Raw genomic sequence first — 17,606 nt, forward strand, 5'->3', positions numbered from 1 at the left:
AGAGTTTGGTTATCCGTTTCTAGGTAGGCCAAACGGGCAGTCAGCGTTGTGATCCGCTTCTCGAAAAGGCGAAGTTTCGTGGAGAGTTGATAGGGGAGGACCTCACAATTGGAGCATGCCCAGATGCCATGGACCTTGGTTTGCGGTCCCATGTTGTTGCAGGCCATGTGGAACCAACGACGGCAATACGCACATGCTAGCATTTTTCCAGCCTTTTCGTTCTTACGATGCATTGCACAATCTTGATAGCAATGGGGGCCGTCTTCGGAGGGGAGCGGCGGAGCGGAATCCGCCTCAATATCCAAAGCGGCATCGAGATTGTCAGCTGCTGTGTTGTCAGAAGCCTGTGCACACGGAGAGAGAGTGGCACTCCCAGCCGGGGGGGTGGAATCACTCGTAGCGGTGGTCGCAGCTGTGGGCGACATACCGTCTCGGTGACGTCAGCGGCTGGGAAAAGCGCGCGAAGAGGACTAACAAAGACCAAGAGGCGATGCACTAAGCCTAGGCCCGGGGGACGGAGGGGAAAGCTATTGTTTTAAGGAGATAGCAACAGACCGGCACGCAGCGTAACACAGTGGGGATAATTACCGATACACTCAGGATGCGGAAGAACTAAGTTGAAAGCAACTGGAAACATTAAGACTTACGGAAAACTGGGAATTCGCGGAGCACAGAACGACACGCGATGTTGGGGTAGCAGACGAATATCAGATTAAAACGGTTTAACTTCACCCTTGTCCCTTTACTGTAATCCCAAGCGTCTGGGAGGCCGAAAATTTGGACGGCCTTGTGAGGACGTCGGACGACCACCAATCCCTCAACAGGTGGTTGTCATTCTTCTGCCATGGGTGTCCCGTCCCTATCCCCAAGTATGCCCCCGTTGGCCTGACCTTTACACATATCTCACCCCTGATTAATCACATAGGGATTAGTGGACTGTATTGTCCCATCTCCTCTAAAAAAAAAATTGCTAAAACATTTCATAAAATCATTGGTCCCGGGTAACCTTAGAAAAATAGGAAATTTGTAGTCTATTTATAGGTTGTATGAAACAAATAGTATAAATTTCAGGCAAATCCATGGTTTTAACGGGAATATGGTGTAACAATTGGCTGATTGAGCGAAGATTTCTAATGCATTGGAAAATTAATTGACTTAAATCTGCCTGGCACGGTAAAGGACAATTTCAAATGACGTAATAGCAACAGGTAAGGCACGAAAAATTCCACAAACAGTAAGAGCGCGGTGATCACTGTATTATCTTGAACTATTTGGGCTACCCTGAACGCTACAGTGACGTTATTTTTCAATAAAATTCAAGAATGTTTAGAAAAAAATTAATACTTTGGGAAAGAGCCTTGTGTCTTTCGCAGGTCGGCCAATTATTGTTTTGGCAATATCCGCAATGTGTCTTTCGCAGGTCTGCCAATTGTTTTGGCAATATCCACAATGTGTCTTTCGCAAGTCTGCCAATTGTTTTGGCAATATCCCCAATGTGTCTTTTGCAGGTCTGCCAATTGTTTTGGCAATATTTGTAAAAAATATTTAAGATAATTTGCTTCCCAAAAGAAAATAAATTTGCATTCTAATTTTAAAAAAACATTGTAAATATATTAAGAAATTGCTTATAATTATTTACATTATCTCTAAATAATGAGATAAGCCTTAAAACAGATTGTCATTAAAATTTCAACTAAATATAAGCACTTAGGCTTAAGTGCTCTTTTCAAAATGTTAATTTAAATTGAGAAATAAAAACAAACTAAAAGCGTGTACATGTACTTAGTTGCTATACAAATATCAGTGTGAATAACTGGGCAATGTCTGTTTTCAGTTTGGTTTTGCTGCACTAAAAGCCTCAATAATCTTAACATAATAATCGGAGAAAACTGCTCGATTGTGTGTTACCAATCGTAAAAATAGGCCAGTAATATGAGCCAATTCAGACTGTAAAACTGACAAACCAGGAGGTATACGGATCGGACTAGCAGTTGACGAAGAGATTACCTGCTCAACAAAGTCCAGTAGTCGTGTCCCTGTAATATTACATAATCCTAGGTATTAATTAATCCGTTATTTTAAAAAAAGAATTAGTAACATGTACGTACGCATGAGTTTGCGAACGCTATGGTTGGGCGAAGCAATGTCTTCAATTTGTCCCTTAAGGATTTCAGTCTTAGATTTATCCATAGGATCAAAACCGCGTTTAACAAGGCTTTCATTCACATTTTTCACAACTTGTTCCGCAACATTTTTTAACTTTTCAGTCAATTGTGGTTCTCTGTTGATAAAACACACAAAATAGAATTTGTTAGTTCGTATGAGATTTCTTTATAGCATAGAGAAGCACTGATATCAAAAAGGAACAGTACAATAGCGGTGCGTGATATCTAAAATGGGAGGGCCACCTAATATTGTTATATACACTGGGCAGGCACTTGTTAGCTTAACTTACTAAAACGCAAACTTCACATACATTAAATCCTCTGCCTTTTCCAATATTGTTATATACACTGGGCAGGCACTTGTTAGCTTAACTTACTAAAACGCAAACTTCACATACGTTAAATCCTCTGCCTTTTCCAATATTATGGTCAAATGCTTTTTCATAGTTTCCTTGAAATCCGTAACACCTTGAACGGATGGTCCGACAGTACCTAGCGTCACAAGCAAAATGCAACCCACAAGTGTACCATTAGTAACTTGGTCCCGGAGGTCCATAAGCCGTTTTTGATCAATAAGGAGAGTCTACATAAAATTATAAAAATTTCGTTATACTAGGGCAAATATGGGTACATTGGGTTCCAAATCTACCTCTGGAAACATGTACTCGTTGGTCCATTGTAGTAGTTCCACAAACGCTTTTGTTATAGTGTTATTAATATCGATTTTCACTGAAGATTCCCCAGAATCAGAGGTGTCATTGGACGTAACAATGTCATAGGCACGTTTCAGCCACTGTCGAGTGTACTCCAACCCGTCTATTTTTGATAAAATCTCTTCGAAATTTAGCAACATAACCGCAAAAGTCGAGGGCAAAGTGGCAAAGAATAAAGTGCATAGAAAAGCAAAAAGGCTCCTGTTAGAAGCAAAATTAATACGGAAAATGAAATAATTAGGTGGACAAGTTACTCAGAAAATTTACAAATAAAAGTCTTGCTGAAATTTATATTAACGTTAAACTGTGTGAAAAAAGATATTACCAATTGCAAAATAAAATTTATATCAATTGCGTAAATTTCAATTATGCTTATAAAATGGTAGAAAATAATCAATGATACCTTGTTGCGACTCTAAAAACTCTTGGAACTTCTTCCTCTCATATTCAACCGAATGTTGCTGAATGTGTGGTCTGAATTGTTCAATAGTGAAATTGGCCATGTCTAGTTTCATCAAATCAATTAATTCCAATATGCCTTTAAATAAATCCACAACGTCCGTCGTCGTAGTCAGTTCACGGATGCGCTCGTCACGAACTGGAGCGCAGATTCGACCCATTATGGATAAAATAAATTGGGCGTGTTGAGAAACATCTAAAGTTCCTTTTTCAGTTTGTTGACGAATCAGCTCCAAATCCAGAATTTCATTGATTTGGGATTGTATGAGAGTATGTTGCGGTAACAGAAGTGACTGTAGACCCTGAAATATTAAGGAATATTTTATAGTTTTTGAATAGTTGTCAAAATAGGATACTATTTATTTATTTTTAGAACAAAAATTCAAATATGAGTTTCTACAAAACGGATTTAATAATAAATAAGTGACAATGCGTTATCAGCAGAATGAGCCCAAGTTTAAGGAATCTTTATGACACAATTTGGACATGGTATTCAAAAACCAAAGCCACTCATGACACTGAGTACTCGCTACCTTAAGTAGTTTATGCTAGTGATGTAGTCAAAACAAAATTTTTTTAACTCTTGTATTTTGAAGAAACACATACCTACAAAATATTAATTTAATTATAACTAGCTGTGTCCTCAAAACTATCATACAACATATGTGCAGGCTTCCGAAACGGTACAAATATATGAACCATACAGAAATAACACAATATATAAAATAAGATCAGAGGAACAAATATAATAAAACTGCAATAAAATTGGATTTTTGCGAGACTATAATTTTACTAGGGTTTAAAATATATTACAAAATACAAGATTTTCAAGAAGATATTAGTAATAAAAAGATGTTTTATTAAAATTTTCCATATTTTACAGGCTTTATTGTCATATCATTTTTTAAAGAAAGTTACTTTTTTTTCAACAGATGTCACTAGCGTCGATATCAAAACAAGATAATTAAGCTACATTTTGACCCGAAAGCGAAACAAAAAAGTACCCCTTGAATCGATTGACTTGTTTGAAAATTGGCCAGTAATTTTTAAGTATATATTTAATATGGGATATATAATTTAGGTTAAAGTTCACTAAGTAGAGTATAAGTTGTCTAATTATAAATATTTATCTGACGACGTTATTAGAGGTTAAACCAGCGCCCGAAAATGGCTGGAAAATATGTAGAAGGTGCAGGCTGTACACACAAAGCTACGTCTACAATACATCCTACAAGTTCCCCCTACACGTTTTTGCGCGCTGGCTTAACCTGTCTATTTTTTTTTTAGAAGCTCGTTATGAGCGATTGTAACGGGTGGGACAATTCAGTCCGCTCGTCCATTTGATTAATCAGGTGCGAGATATGTGTTACGGCCACGCCAATGGGGGGATACTTAGGGATAGGGTTGGGACACCCGTGGCGGAAGTATGACAACCAACCGTTGGGGGATTAGTGGTCGTCCTCACACGGCCATCCACAAACTCTGCCTCCCGGACGCCTGGGATTACAGGAGTGAGCCACTACTCCCGGCAACCTGTCTACTGTTTCGGTATTTTTAATTTTGGCTTCCTTTGCCATTAATAGATGGCACCACGCTTTGCAGTAAAGCCGCGTTTTTGCGAAGAACCAGATAGATTCATTGCCATCTCTAATAACAAGGGCCTTATCATAATACAGGTGGCAATTATAGAGCCGACAGTTGCTATAAATAGATAATCATAAAACTAATTTTTGGAGTCACTAAATAATGAAAAGAGAACTTACCACTTTAACCTCAGCGAGAAGAATCATGGCATGATCATAACAAGGAGGTTCATCACCGAGCTGGATTATCAGAACATCCCAAAACGCCTTATGGACTATACTTTTGACTTGGCTTTCCAGACTATTTTCACTTGGCTCAACTTTTTCCAACTTGAAATCCTTGTTTACGGAGATTTCATGGCATAGTACCATGTTGGTAACGCCATTTGCTGCCTTCATAATTTGCTCCAAGGATACGAATTTCGGAGGGGATGCTAAGCACATTTAAATATCACTATACCATATAAATACCCGATAAAAGTGTAATTACCTACCAGGCATTCCGGAGAACATGAAACCTGTAATAGGCGACGCTGTGACCCTTTGTCGCTTACTTTGGTCCTCATCATCCGAGTCACTATCATCGTTTGGTGCTGGAGAAGTAGGATTACTGATTTCTATATCATCTAATTCTTCATATTTGTCACGATAATTCTCAGCCATTGCATTTAAACTGTAACATTAAAGAAAATAAAGAGAAGAACTATTTAACTTTATTTTTTCGTACTATAGGGTTAAAACAAAACTTTGGATAACTGAATTGGTGAAATTATGAAATTGTTTATTACATAAATACAAAATGACATTTAAGTGCGTTTTTTCTTTGGTTTAGGGTTGGGAGCATTGGGATTTTCCCCTTCATAAAATAGTTTTAGCAAATAAACAGCCTCTTCTGCTCTGACACCAGCAACAACGTTCAATTCTCTCAAACCATTTTGAAGGGTATGAGCGTGTAAAACCGATCCGCAACCGCCAAAACGATCATTGGCACAGCCACAAGTTACCAATTTAACCTGAACTATTCTCAGAGCTTGAGTGCACATGATACACGGTTCTACCGTAACGTATACATCGACATTTTTGAAAACGTCATTATAATTATAGTTCCGAGAGCTGCACCATTCCATAACTTGGTCAATGCAGTCCATTTCTGCGTGCCTGGTGGCATTTTTCGTTTCATTAACTCTATTACGACCATTGGCAATAACTTGGTTTTGATAAATCATTAAGCAACCGACGGGCACTTCGCCGTTTCGTAAAGCTTCCTTAGCTCGGTCGAATGCTTCTTCCATAAAATCCATGATTTTAAGCTAATTTGTAGACAAGGCTTAGAAATAATCCTGGAGAGTTCGACCAATCAATATTAAAATAGGGGTGAAAATGCTTACAGTTTTATAATTTTCCGTTACTAAAAAATGTCGAAGACTTATGAAATTATTTAGATAATCATATAGTATTTAATTAAACGCCTATTTAATTAAAGATTAACTTGGACCCTTACACACAAACCAGGCAATTTTTTATAAAGATTTTGTAGAAAACCATAGAGATAGAAAAGAAATAGAGGCACTATTGTATCTGGCGAAGTTGACCGCGAGTGCCGACCCCTTTTCGCCAATGCAGGAAGCCGTGAGATGGGCAGATTACGTGGCGCCATCGATGCGCGGTGAAATGAAATACATGTTAAAATCTATCGCTGAAATATCAATCACGAAAATAAAACCGTACAACAATTATAGGGCGTCACGATTGCAATCGATGAAATCGAAAACAGAAAATTTAAATCGTACAACAACATCTTACGTCACGATGGGAATCGATAAAATAATTTCGTTTAAAATGACGTACAACAACCTCTGACGTCACGCTGCTCAGCGCTTAAACATCGCTGAAATCGGAATCGCTTTTTCGAAAAACCGTATTTTGGTTGTTGAACGTACCCTATGCCTTTTGGAAAATCAACTGTCGTTTGATGTAAGCAAAGGAAGGATAGATGGCGTTGCAAATTCTGCCAATCTCCGCTTTCATACATGCGTGGGGGAGATGAATTTTTCCGGTCAAAAACAGGGGTGCCTTAACGCGGTAGTCTTCCCTCTATTTCTTTTCTATCTCTATGGGAGAAACAAGACATCAGTACTACCAGGCATGCTTCAAATACATCCTTAATTTTCGAGATTCTTATTCCAAAATATTAAAATAACACCCGCAAAACATTTTATTTTATCGAAGGTAATAAACTACCCCATAATATAAAATTACGTTGAAAAGTTAACTGACCTTAAAAAATGCTTAAAAAAGTAAAAAGATAAAAGTACCTATATAAACGCTCAACGCATTGTGTCAAAATTCAGAACTGATGATGCTCCCAAACGGGTTGCGAGACTAGTAGTTTTTTTTTAATTAAAAATTTTATTATACAAAAAAGTCGATTTATTTTCTTACTTAGTTATTTCTTACTAAGTTAACTTTTTCCAATTGCAATAAATGTTCTTGACAAATTCGATAGATAGAAAGCTTCTTTGTGAAGTATTATTTCGCAAAGATATAAAACCATTAATGACTAATGCAGGCGAGAAAAAAGCGTGGGATGAAAGGGTTAAAAAACTTACTTTCCAGTTTTCGAATAAAAAAAGAGAGATTAATATGTAACAGAAAATTGGAAAGAGTATTTTTTTCTTCTTCTTTAAGGTATGAAAATACCATAAAACTGTTGAGTGAAGACGGAAAAACTAAAATAGGGCAGGAATTCATAAAATGTACTATAATATACACACACACATTTAAAGTGAGAGTGTGAAAACTAAGGAAAGTTATAAATAAACTGCAACGTTGATGCGTTGTGTGACTGTGACGTATGAAAATGATAAAGCGAATTTTGTTTTCACGCGATATTTCGTATAATTATATTTTAATCTATATCCTCTGGAGTAGCAAAATAGATCAATATATAGATCTATGTTTGCGGAAGTAATTGCAACGTCAAGGTCAACATTTGCTATTATGTTATTATAGAGAAAAAGCTTCATTTGATGTTATTTCATTTTTGTTATTACAGTCTCGAACAAATTTACGGGGTTAAACTAAAAATAATTCCGTTTATAACCATGAGGAAAAGCCCAATTTTGAGAGTAACAATTATATGACGTAGTTTCCAAGTATTTTCCCCTTCATATACTTATAATTTTAAAACGCAGCTTAATAATAATTGATTACGAACCTATAAAATGCTGGTTTTTATATATCAATCACAAAATGTAGACTTTGTGCCGTCTTCTGTGAGTTATTACTCTTAATGCCTAAATTCCCGAAAAGTGGTTTTGAAACGCGGGAGCTGTCGCCGAAGCGTCAGACGTCTACTCTTTACGAGAAAGCCACCTGAGGGATCAGCTCGCCGCTACTGTTCGTGGCGCCATCTGCTGCCGTGAAGATAAACAAACACTTGATAGGTTAACGCTGTTGGAATGTTAACTAGAATTATTTAAAGTTTACAATTTTTACGCTTTTTCAAATTTGTCATTTATTGAGAGAGATGGCCGTTTTCGGTCTATCTAAATCTGGCAGCCTTGCCTGCCTTCCGGCTTGTATCTCCATACCGAAAATGGCCGACGATTAGGCCGCCGCAAATATTTTACTAAACTGATCGGCGGCGTTTTTGACCGTTATTTTGAATTATCGACTAAGAATAAGACCCTATGACGTCATTTTACTCCGATTATGTGGTGGAAAATAGTTCTCCTAACAGTAAAATTTTCCCCAAAATGGTTGCCTGTGGCCATTTTAGTAAATAAGCAGACGATTTCATCAGTTTACACCTCCTTTTCAGGATGAGTAAAACCAGAAGAAAATAGGGGGAAGTAAGCTTCTAGTCAGCTTTGGGAAGGCGTCACTTTTCACGAATTTTCGAGCCAGAACGGTTTGGCGGGAAATCGCGGATGAATACATCGTTTAAAAAATCATTTTTCTTAAATTGAACAATTGTAATATATTGTCCTTCTCATTCTCTGCTAATTGAGCTAAGGCGTATTTGCTTTCGTCGTTTACAGCCGCGTTGAATCAAAACAAAAGTGGAACTACTTTTCAAGTTTGGTTTATTAAGCGTAAAAAGGCGTTTTCGTGGGTCACACGACGACTTCTACGGCTCAAAGCTACAGATACGTACTTCCCCTATTTTCTTCTGGTAAAACGTGTAGCGCCCATACTCTGACCTTGATGAATAGTTCACGGTGTAGTGTAATTATCGCCACCAGAACAAACGAATAAACTAATTAAGCGTAAAAGGTGTACTCTTTTTGTTCGGAACAGAAGTGTAATCGTTATTCGCGTGTTCTGGTGGAGATGATGACTATTCGTCAAGGTCAGGGTATTGTAGCTACGCTTTTTATTCCTTTTCCAAAGTGGGAGTAAAAAGAGTAAACTCATAATTAGTCTGCTTATCAAGAATTTATCTGCTAAAATAGCCATAGGCTGCCATTTTAAGAAAACGTTTACTATAGCGACCGAAAGCTATCGCTACGTCCTCTTTTGGTTGGCGTCAAAAACTAGATAGATAATGTATTAGCGTTTGGCAGCCAGTATAGCCAGTTGATTCGTCCATGGTATAGCGTAAGGATTAGCCATTGAGTTGGGAATATTAATCTAGAGATCCAATCAAATTCGCTCCCCGCGAAACAAGTTTTTGAAAAATACGAATGTGCGGTCTGCTCTAAAATGACGAGCAAACGTTATCATATGACCCGTGGCGCCATCCATTATTTTGAAGAAAAAAAATCTTTTTGCTTAAAAACGCGTCTTTTTTTTTTCAAAATAAGAAAGAATATTTATTTGGTGCCTATGACAGCGGGGTCTTCGCACCACACACTCCAAAATTGAAAAACGCGTCTTATTTGAACGAATCATTGAGAGATAGACGGCGCCACGTGTAGAATGATAACGTTTTCTCGTCATTTGGGACGCCGATGGGAGCAGACGACAGTATTCTTATTTTTAAAAACTTGTTTCGCGAAATACTGAAATCCGACGTTTCGATTGGACCTCTAGATTAATATTCCCAACTCAATGGGATTAGCTAACGTTACTTTTTTGCACTTAAAGGGGGAAGTCAGCAATAACTCTAGAAATAAGACGTTCTTACGACACTCCCTAATTCTACAATAATTAAGATATTAAACCTCGGTTTTTTGCATAATTTTGTTAGAAACCTTAACTAGTGAATGATTGAAGATTTATTTTCTAATTTCTTTTTAATATTTAATTTTAAATATTTTACAAACTATAGTATTTGGAAACTGGCTGCCTTGAAATAATCTTAACTAGTGGACCGATTTTTAAAATTAAAACTTCTCTCCCTAGGTTTGACATATATCTTGTTTACGATTGAAAATGGCACCGCTAGCCAAAGAAACTAATTTTATATTCAATTAAAACCGTATTTTTGTGTAGTTAGCCTAACTGACGCGAGAAGTCGCTACGGTCTGGATGCGCGACTTTCTTAAAAAATAGTAAAATTCAAATGTAACGAGCTAAAGTATCGTTTTATTCCGCGAGCTAATTAGGGCCTGTTGCAAAAGTTCGTTCGGCTAGGATTCTACGTCACGATTCTAGCTAAATGGGGCGTGTCTAGCCAGTAGTTGATTTTATAAAATAAAAAATGGTCTTGCCCAACTTGTTAAAATGTTGCTCTTACGTCACAAGACCCAGCTTTATTAGTGTATTCCTCGCACGAGCGATTTGCTCGCGCTCTAGAAAAAGCTATATTCCTCGCGACTGTAGCGCGCGCTCGTAGGCTTGTCAAAGTAAGAGACTGTGACGTAAGAGCAACATTTCAACAAGAAGGCCACGTTACTTTTTAAAAAGAACTGTTGGCGATCCTAGCCGAAAAACGCGTTGCAAAAGTACATTTTCAATTTGGCTAGCGAGAATTATTCCTAGCCGATTGGCGACTGCTCCTACGCAGCCGCCGATCGGCTAGAGCGGGGAAAATGGCTGAATTTATCGCGTTGCTTGATTTAAATGAATTGAATAATCGCGGTAATGAAGCTGCAGAACCGGATTTAAGGCGCGAAAGAGTACAGCATGAACGTCCAAATTCATTAGAGCTGTCTGAGAAGGAATTATTACAAAATTATCGTCTTCCGAAACCCGTATTTATTAAATTGTGGACTGAGCTTAAGCCCCATTTTCATGCTCGCTGGTAGCGGGTAAAAATCGTCAAAATCCGCTTCAGCTATACACTTTTTCACTTTCCGCGTCGATCTGTTTCAAACAGATATTTTAGCTTTATTTTCACGCTTGCGAGTGGCGGAAGCGAATTTTGACGATTTTTATCCGCTACCAGCGAGCATGAAGATGGGGCTTTAGGCCAGATCTTGAGCATGACGTATTGCGCGGTTGGCCACCGTTGCATTCTGCAACTCAGGTATGTCTTTTTTCTTCATAAAATCGAATAAGAGAAGGGTATTTGTTGCGTATATTATTGCTTATTGATAATATGTATTGTCTGAGATCTTTCGAACGCGTGTATTGACAATTACTAACCGTCATTTAAGGAAAGGCGTTTTCCTAGGGACTTCCATCTGAATTTTTGACCCAAAAGAGTTCATGAACAAATTTGCATTTAGCTACATTCGAAATTTACTGTTTATATGGTGCAAATAACTATTTCTGTTAAATATTGAAAAATATTAAATTTGACGCGTTTTTGCCCCCGGGCAACAGCGTTTCCCCCTCCTAAAAAACCCTTAAACGACGGCCCTGGGTTTGCCATTTTGCAGTAATTTACCGTAATTCTCTTTATTTATTTACGATTTAAACAAGTAAAACATTGTAATAACGCTTTTATTGGGTATTTTACGTTTTATAAATTATAGCAAAAGTTAACAAGTTTGCCCAAAACTTTGCAATTTTCTTCAATTTCAGTTTCATTATCAGTATAATGAAATTAGAAACAGTTGTAAAAGCAATGTTTATTTTGAAATAGGGTAATTTAAATATAATTAATCGATGCAAAAGTATATACTGAAACGCGAATAACGTTTTGTAATTTAACTTTTACTTTTAACTTTAAACTTTTAAAGTTATATTTAAAATAGAACCAAAGTTCAACCAAACAATCTACGCTTAAAATTGGGGAATTGCCGTCTGCTTAAAAACGTACTATTTCCCCGCGTAAATAGCATCTTCTGATTGGTTAAACAATGCGCGCGGTAAAAAATAAAAAGTAGACAAGTTTGCTAGGATCTCGTTTGGCTAGATCGCACATCGGCGACTTTAGCAACGCGTTTTTTGGGAATCCGCCAAACGACCTAGCCGATCTGCGATCGCTAGCCAATCGGCTAGGTTTTTCAGAATGACTTTTGCAACGGGCCCTAATATTTCAGCGCGAGTACGTTTTTTAAATGCGCGCGCGCTGCTCTCAACTTTAACAGTATAATAAGTTTTACTAAATCACGTGAAATTGAAATAAAAATATTTTTCTGACAACACCAGCAAGAGACGTGTTCCAGCGCCATCTCTTATATTTTCCCAGAAACACAAAACCACTTAATTCCGCCTTAAATAAACATTTAAATTGACGAAATTATTGTAATTACGAAATATTTTGATTGTAATTTAATCGAGGAACTGAATTTTTTAGAATATTTCCATTCAACCCATTAGGGTACCCCTGGGATAAGTATTAGCTGCAGAATTGTAACTGGATTGATAAATTAAATCGGTAGAGCCGGGTACATGAAGGAGAAACAATTATGTGGATGACATTGCCGCGAACATTTTACAATTCAGTCTTCCAAACTTGGCAGTACTGCTCAAAACAAGTGGATCCCATATTGCATTTACAACATAGACACCAAACTGTTCTTTAGCATTGTCATAAGTCTATAATATTGTTCCGTAAGGTTGTCCCTTTGGGGAATATTTTACTGAGAGCTAGTAACGGAGTGACGTCATCACAAGAAGAAAATATCCCCCTAGCGAGGCGCTGTCAAAGGCTACGTGTGACGCGCTAGCAAGCGGACGCAAAACTGCGACGAAGCCCTTAATGCAGTCTGTCTTATGAATAGCTCTCAGTAAAACTTTTGCATGTGAAACATAGGAAGTGTCACACTTATGTAAAAATATTATACACGTATGGTATTGTCCACACAGATTGAACAGGATTGTCAGAAAATTTTCAGATTCAAATTCCGTTTTCCCTGGCCATTTTTAGATTTTCTTTGACTTTTTAAGGCCAAAATTTTATTTTATATTTTACTTTTATCAGAAGTTTACTGACTTATATTTCAGTAAAAGGGTTATGACAATGTTGAAATGGCCTAACTTTCAAGGAAATAAATGATAATCATAGATTTTGTCATAGATCTAGAGTAAAATTACCTTCAAAAAGTGTCAAAATAAAATTGAATCCCCTGAATTTTTGCAAATTCTTAAAATTCCCTGACTTTTTAGGCCCATTTTTAAAATCCCTGGCAACCCTGTTGAAACAATAGATTCATCGTCGTGTACCCTGAGTTTGATTTTGGAAACTGATGAACAGAATGGGGCAAGCAGCGCCAAGTTCGTACGCGGCGTACGTGTGTACTTAAAAAATATGACGTCAACGCAGTTCATACCGTTAGTTTGAAAGACTAAAACAACCTAGTTGAAAATAAAATAAAAAATTAATGGAACATATGACCACAAGCGTCGCATTTTATTTTTAATGGGTTTTGAGGGAAAAGGTTTCAACCATATTTAAGGAGTTTTTTTGTTGAAATACTCCTTAAATTTCTTCACATTTTCTGATTTCTTTAAAGGGGAATATGAAGGGTATTTTTCATATAAATAAAACATACATATAACAATATTTTACATTATCAATTTGTTTACTTCATATTTTTTGTTGCATCCAAAGTTTAAGTCCTCGCACTTGGGGGGATGAAAAAGGGGGGATCAAAGTTTTGTTTATCGTTTTCACAGATTTTGCACCAAATAAGGAAATTGATTTTTTTTGAAACTTCTCATTTCGTTACTTTACGCGCTAACCATTACCCGTTCCGAAAACACAAATTTATTTATAGTGGGTGGATTTCTTAAAAATTAATTAATTTTTTTATCCCACAAAATATGTTTAAAAAAAACTTAACCAATCCCAGCAAATTAAGTTTTTGCTTATTTTTTTTTTCGAAAATTTACATGAAAAAGAAACTTTTTTACATTAAATTGCTTCGTACGTAGAAGACAACCATTTTTTTGCCATTCCGAACATGGGGACAAAAAATGAATTTTTTTTTAAAATCCGCTAAAAACTACAATATTTACAATAAATAAACGATATTCTTTTAAATATAACCACCCCAGACTTCCAAAATCCCTCTGTTTTAAAAAAATCAACGTTGAAATTTTGATAAACTAAATTATTTTTCTTTTATTTTGCTCTAGTAAACTAAATTCTAAATATATATATATATATATATATATTTATTTATAAAAATAATAATAAATTTCACTGATTTTAATTAAAAACGTTGGTATTAGGTTTTGGGGTGGTGTTCAATTTTTTTTTTGAAGGGGGAGGAGTGTTTTATTTTCTCTTTAAATACTATATCAATGACAATTTTTGCAAACGTTTTTTTGTTTATCTATCTAGCAAAAATACAAATTCCGAGTGTTCTTTTTTATTTTTATTATTTTACTTTGTTTTAAATTCATTAACTTGAAGTTAAATTTTAAGTTTTCCTGTGGACCAAAACTCGCTGCGATCAAATACTTCATGAAAAAACATTGAAACTTTTTTATGTCATTTTTTTCTCTCTTAAAAATTTGTATAGACGTATTTATATATATACGGGAATTTTTTTGTCTTTTTAAATTAAAAACCGTACTATATAATATTTGTTTTTTTTTATAAAATAAATTGATGTTCTAGAGATCGATTTAATTATTTATACACGAAAAAAAAACCTCGATTTTTGTTCCGAGTAATGAGATTAAAGATGGGGGGTGTCAACGGGGGTCTCAAAAACGGAACCAAGGCTTAGCGTACGTTTCTAGCCGAGGCTTCCGAGTTTAACCGTCACTCGCGTTTTTATGTATATATATATATATATAATAACTATAATAAAAACTTTCCCCGCAGATGGATCCTGTTTTCGAAGTTTTTTTTAGTTTTTTTTCCCGACTCGAAAAAAAAAGCAATTCGGTGGCAAAAAAAAACTTAAAAGAAAACGTAACCTACGATTGGGGAAAATCTAAGCCTTTGTTACCTAGATTGCGAGTCGATTTCCGGGTGCAGCGACATCTCGCGGCGATCCTTAGTATAATACGAGTCATTTTCCAGTAACGCGTTTGGATTGGAAAGGCCTATCTTGTGATTTAACATGGGGGGCGAGGCGCCGGCGTTGGGGGCTTGGGGGGGCCCGGTGCACGGGATTAGCGGCGGAGGAATGCCGGTCGACGAGGAAGGCGAGCCGTTCTTGGTGGCGCGCAGGGGCAGGCCCATCGGCGGGCCCGGGTGCGCCGCCAGCCCTCCGAGGCGCGGCACCATCGACATCGAGGGGAAAACCGAAGTTAAGGCGGAGGGGAATGTGGGGGGCAGTTCGTTGGCGCGCAGGGGCGGAGGCCCCAGTTTGGAGCGCTCGAATTGCCGCTCCAATTGCAACTGACGATCTAGATCGTTCGCGACTAAATGCCTGGCGAATTCGGCCTCCCGGTAGCGGTCGTGGCCGGGGTGATGGTGGGCCGCTCCGACCACGCTGCCCAAGCTCGCGTACCTTTGCAGCAATTCGCGGTCGCGCATTTCCCGGGCTTGCTGCTGTTGCTGGTGATGGTGATATTCTAAACTCCGCAAGGTGTCTCTGAGATCATTTCCGTTGGCGGTGGGCGGTCCCGCACTCTGCACCGCTCCCAAGGGCCCCCAGAAATGCGGAGGCGGAACTTGGGAATGGGGCGACGGGCTTTCGACTTGTCCCAACGAGGGCAGCGACCTCATGAGGCGCACCCGGTCCAACGGATGAGTGAGGTTCATGGCGGCCGCGATGGAGGCGGGACTGGCTCGCTGTTGCTGCAACGAGCGCAGATAGTCGGCGCCCGGGGGAGTCGTTTCGTGCATCATTCGCTCGTGCGCGTGGTTGGGCGTGAGGTGATGAGGATGGTGAGGCGGCTCTTCGTCCTTCTTCTCTTCTTTGACCTTGACTTCGGGTTTCGTTTGCGAACGGTGTTCGTGATGGCTAGAGCCGCCGCTGTTGTCGAAGGCACTGCTGTTGGAACTACGGTTTAAGGAAGTGCGTTCTTTGCGGTCGCGATCCCGCCTGTGGTGCGATTCCCAGTGCTCGCGATGATGGTCGCGCGGGTCCCGCAAACGCTCCATCATGATGTCGCCGTTGTGATGATGTTGGTGCTGTTGCTGTTGTTGTTGTTGTTGTTGTTGCTGCTGCTGCTGTTGCGCCTGATGTTGTTGGTAGTTTAACCTGTTTTCCCGATCTCGTTCCTTCTGTCTTTCTTGTTCCCTTCGCTCCCTGTTGGACACAAAATAATGACGTTCTAAGTTAAACGATTCTGTATGAAACTAATAATAATAATAATAATAAAACAGCGTTGCCACATTTCTTTTCACAATCAAATTATCTGACTTTTCCAGGTTTTCCCTGACCATCTCCGGAGATTTTCCCTGACTTATTTGGTGCTAAGATTTTGTAATTTTTAACCTATATTTTAGAAAACGTTTCCTATTTGCAACCAAAATTAAATTCCCTGATTTTTAGACTAATTTTTAAAATTCCCTGACATTTCCCTGATTTTCATAGCCATATTCAAATACCCTGACTTTTCCCTGATTTTCATAGCCATATTCAAATACCCTGACTTTTCCCTGATTTTCATAGCCATATTCAAATACCCTGACTTTTCCCTGATTTTCATAGCCATATTCAAATACCCTGACTTTTCCCTGATTTTCATAGCCATATTCAAATACCCTGACTTTTCCCTGATTTTCATAGCCATATTCAAATTCCCTGACTTCTCCAGGAATTCCAGGTACTATGGCAACCCTGTAATATTTAGCTAGGTTAATACCCAAATCATCTCATCGTAGGCCCAAGTCAGCTAGCTACTTTTCATGCCTTCAAAACCAGTGGCCAGGTTACAATGCGTAGGAGGACGTGGTTGCAAGCCCTTCATGCCAGTTTAAACTAACTATTACCGTTAACCTCAACAGGTTATACGTAAAGGGTAAAACCAAGATGTCGTTTCATCAGTGGGGAGACAATTTTCACCTAATGCCACAAGCTGGAATCAAACCCGGCACATCTCGCTGCGAGGCGACAGTGTTCACCATTGCCTCAGTACAAAAGACCATGTCTCGTGAGCCATGCCTACGTTCATAACATTATACCAGAGATCTAGTCTACTGTAAATTCCTCTCATAGCAGACAAAACAAATTTAACTACACTAGCGCCATCTATAGATTTGTTGGTGAACAAGAGGCTAGTCTGGCAATTAATTACATCTACATTACAACCTTCGGTAATAGTAAATCTGTAATAAGTGTCGTAATCACTTTACAGGGTTCATACAGCTATTGCCAATCCCGATTTCCCTGATATTTACAGGTTTTCCCACAAATATTTCCATCATTTTTCCAGGTGCAAGATAAAATAAAACTAATATTACCATGATTGTCATTTAAATTAAATTGGTTCAATGTTGT

General features: G+C 38.1%; 3 protein-coding genes across 7 annotated transcripts in view; all 3 read right to left on the reverse strand.

Moving 5' to 3' along the window:
* Nucleotides 1–1,638: 1,638 nt before the first annotated feature.
* LOC149958675 (T-complex protein 11-like protein 1) lies at nucleotides 1,639–7,546 on the reverse strand. Its single transcript, XM_090166024.1, has 8 exons — nucleotides 7,530–7,546; nucleotides 5,415–5,593; nucleotides 5,101–5,354; nucleotides 3,282–3,639; nucleotides 2,815–2,999; nucleotides 2,564–2,748; nucleotides 2,109–2,281; nucleotides 1,639–2,036 (listed from the first exon to the last, which is right to left on the reverse strand). Exons 2-8 carry the CDS (start codon nucleotides 5,581–5,583, stop codon nucleotides 1,831–1,833), a joined length of 1,530 nt encoding a protein of 509 aa, XP_090022150.1. The 5' UTR covers nucleotides 5,584–5,593; nucleotides 7,530–7,546; the 3' UTR covers nucleotides 1,639–1,830.
* On the reverse strand, nucleotides 5,727–6,221 carry LOC149958676 (tRNA-specific adenosine-34 deaminase catalytic subunit ADAT2). Its single transcript, XM_090167239.1, has one exon. It carries the CDS (start codon nucleotides 6,219–6,221, stop codon nucleotides 5,727–5,729), a length of 495 nt encoding a protein of 164 aa, XP_090023365.1.
* Nucleotides 7,547–13,599: 6,053 nt separating the features above from the next.
* The window catches only part of LOC149958677 (uncharacterized), a 143,593-nt gene continuing 139,586 nt past the window's right edge, over nucleotides 13,600–17,606 (reverse strand). For all 5 annotated transcript variants that reach the window (XM_090166026.1, XM_090166029.1, XM_090166028.1 and 2 more), the window contains exon 16: nucleotides 13,600–16,412. In XM_090166026.1, coding sequence (XP_090022152.1) covers nucleotides 15,158–16,412 — 1,255 coding nt within the window. In that variant the 3' untranslated portion in view covers nucleotides 13,600–15,157. The remainder of the gene's footprint in view (nucleotides 16,413–17,606) is intronic.

This window comes from Leiobunum rupestre, chromosome 2, assembly GCF_980474605.1.
Source record: "Leiobunum rupestre chromosome 2, qqLeiRupe1.1.hap1, whole genome shotgun sequence".
NCBI lineage: Eukaryota > Metazoa > Arthropoda > Arachnida > Opiliones > Sclerosomatidae > Leiobunum > Leiobunum rupestre.

Excerpts from the sequence above, each read along its gene's own strand:
- LOC149958676 (XM_090167239.1), bottom strand. The coding sequence starts at position 6,221 with ATGGATTTTATGGAAGAAGCATTCGACCGAGCTAAGGAAGCTTTACGA.
- LOC149958675 (XM_090166024.1), bottom strand. The coding sequence starts at position 5,583 with ATGGCTGAGAATTATCGTGACAAATATGAAGAATTAGATGATATAGAA. Across the intron at positions 3,640-5,100 it reads TTCTCGCTGAGGTTAAAGTG|GGTCTACAGTCACTTCTGTT; the intron begins GTAAGTTCTCTT and ends TTAATATTTCAG. Across the intron at positions 3,000-3,281 it reads GTTTTTAGAGTCGCAACAAG|AGATTTTATCAAAAATAGAC; the intron begins GTATCATTGATT and ends TAAATTTCGAAG.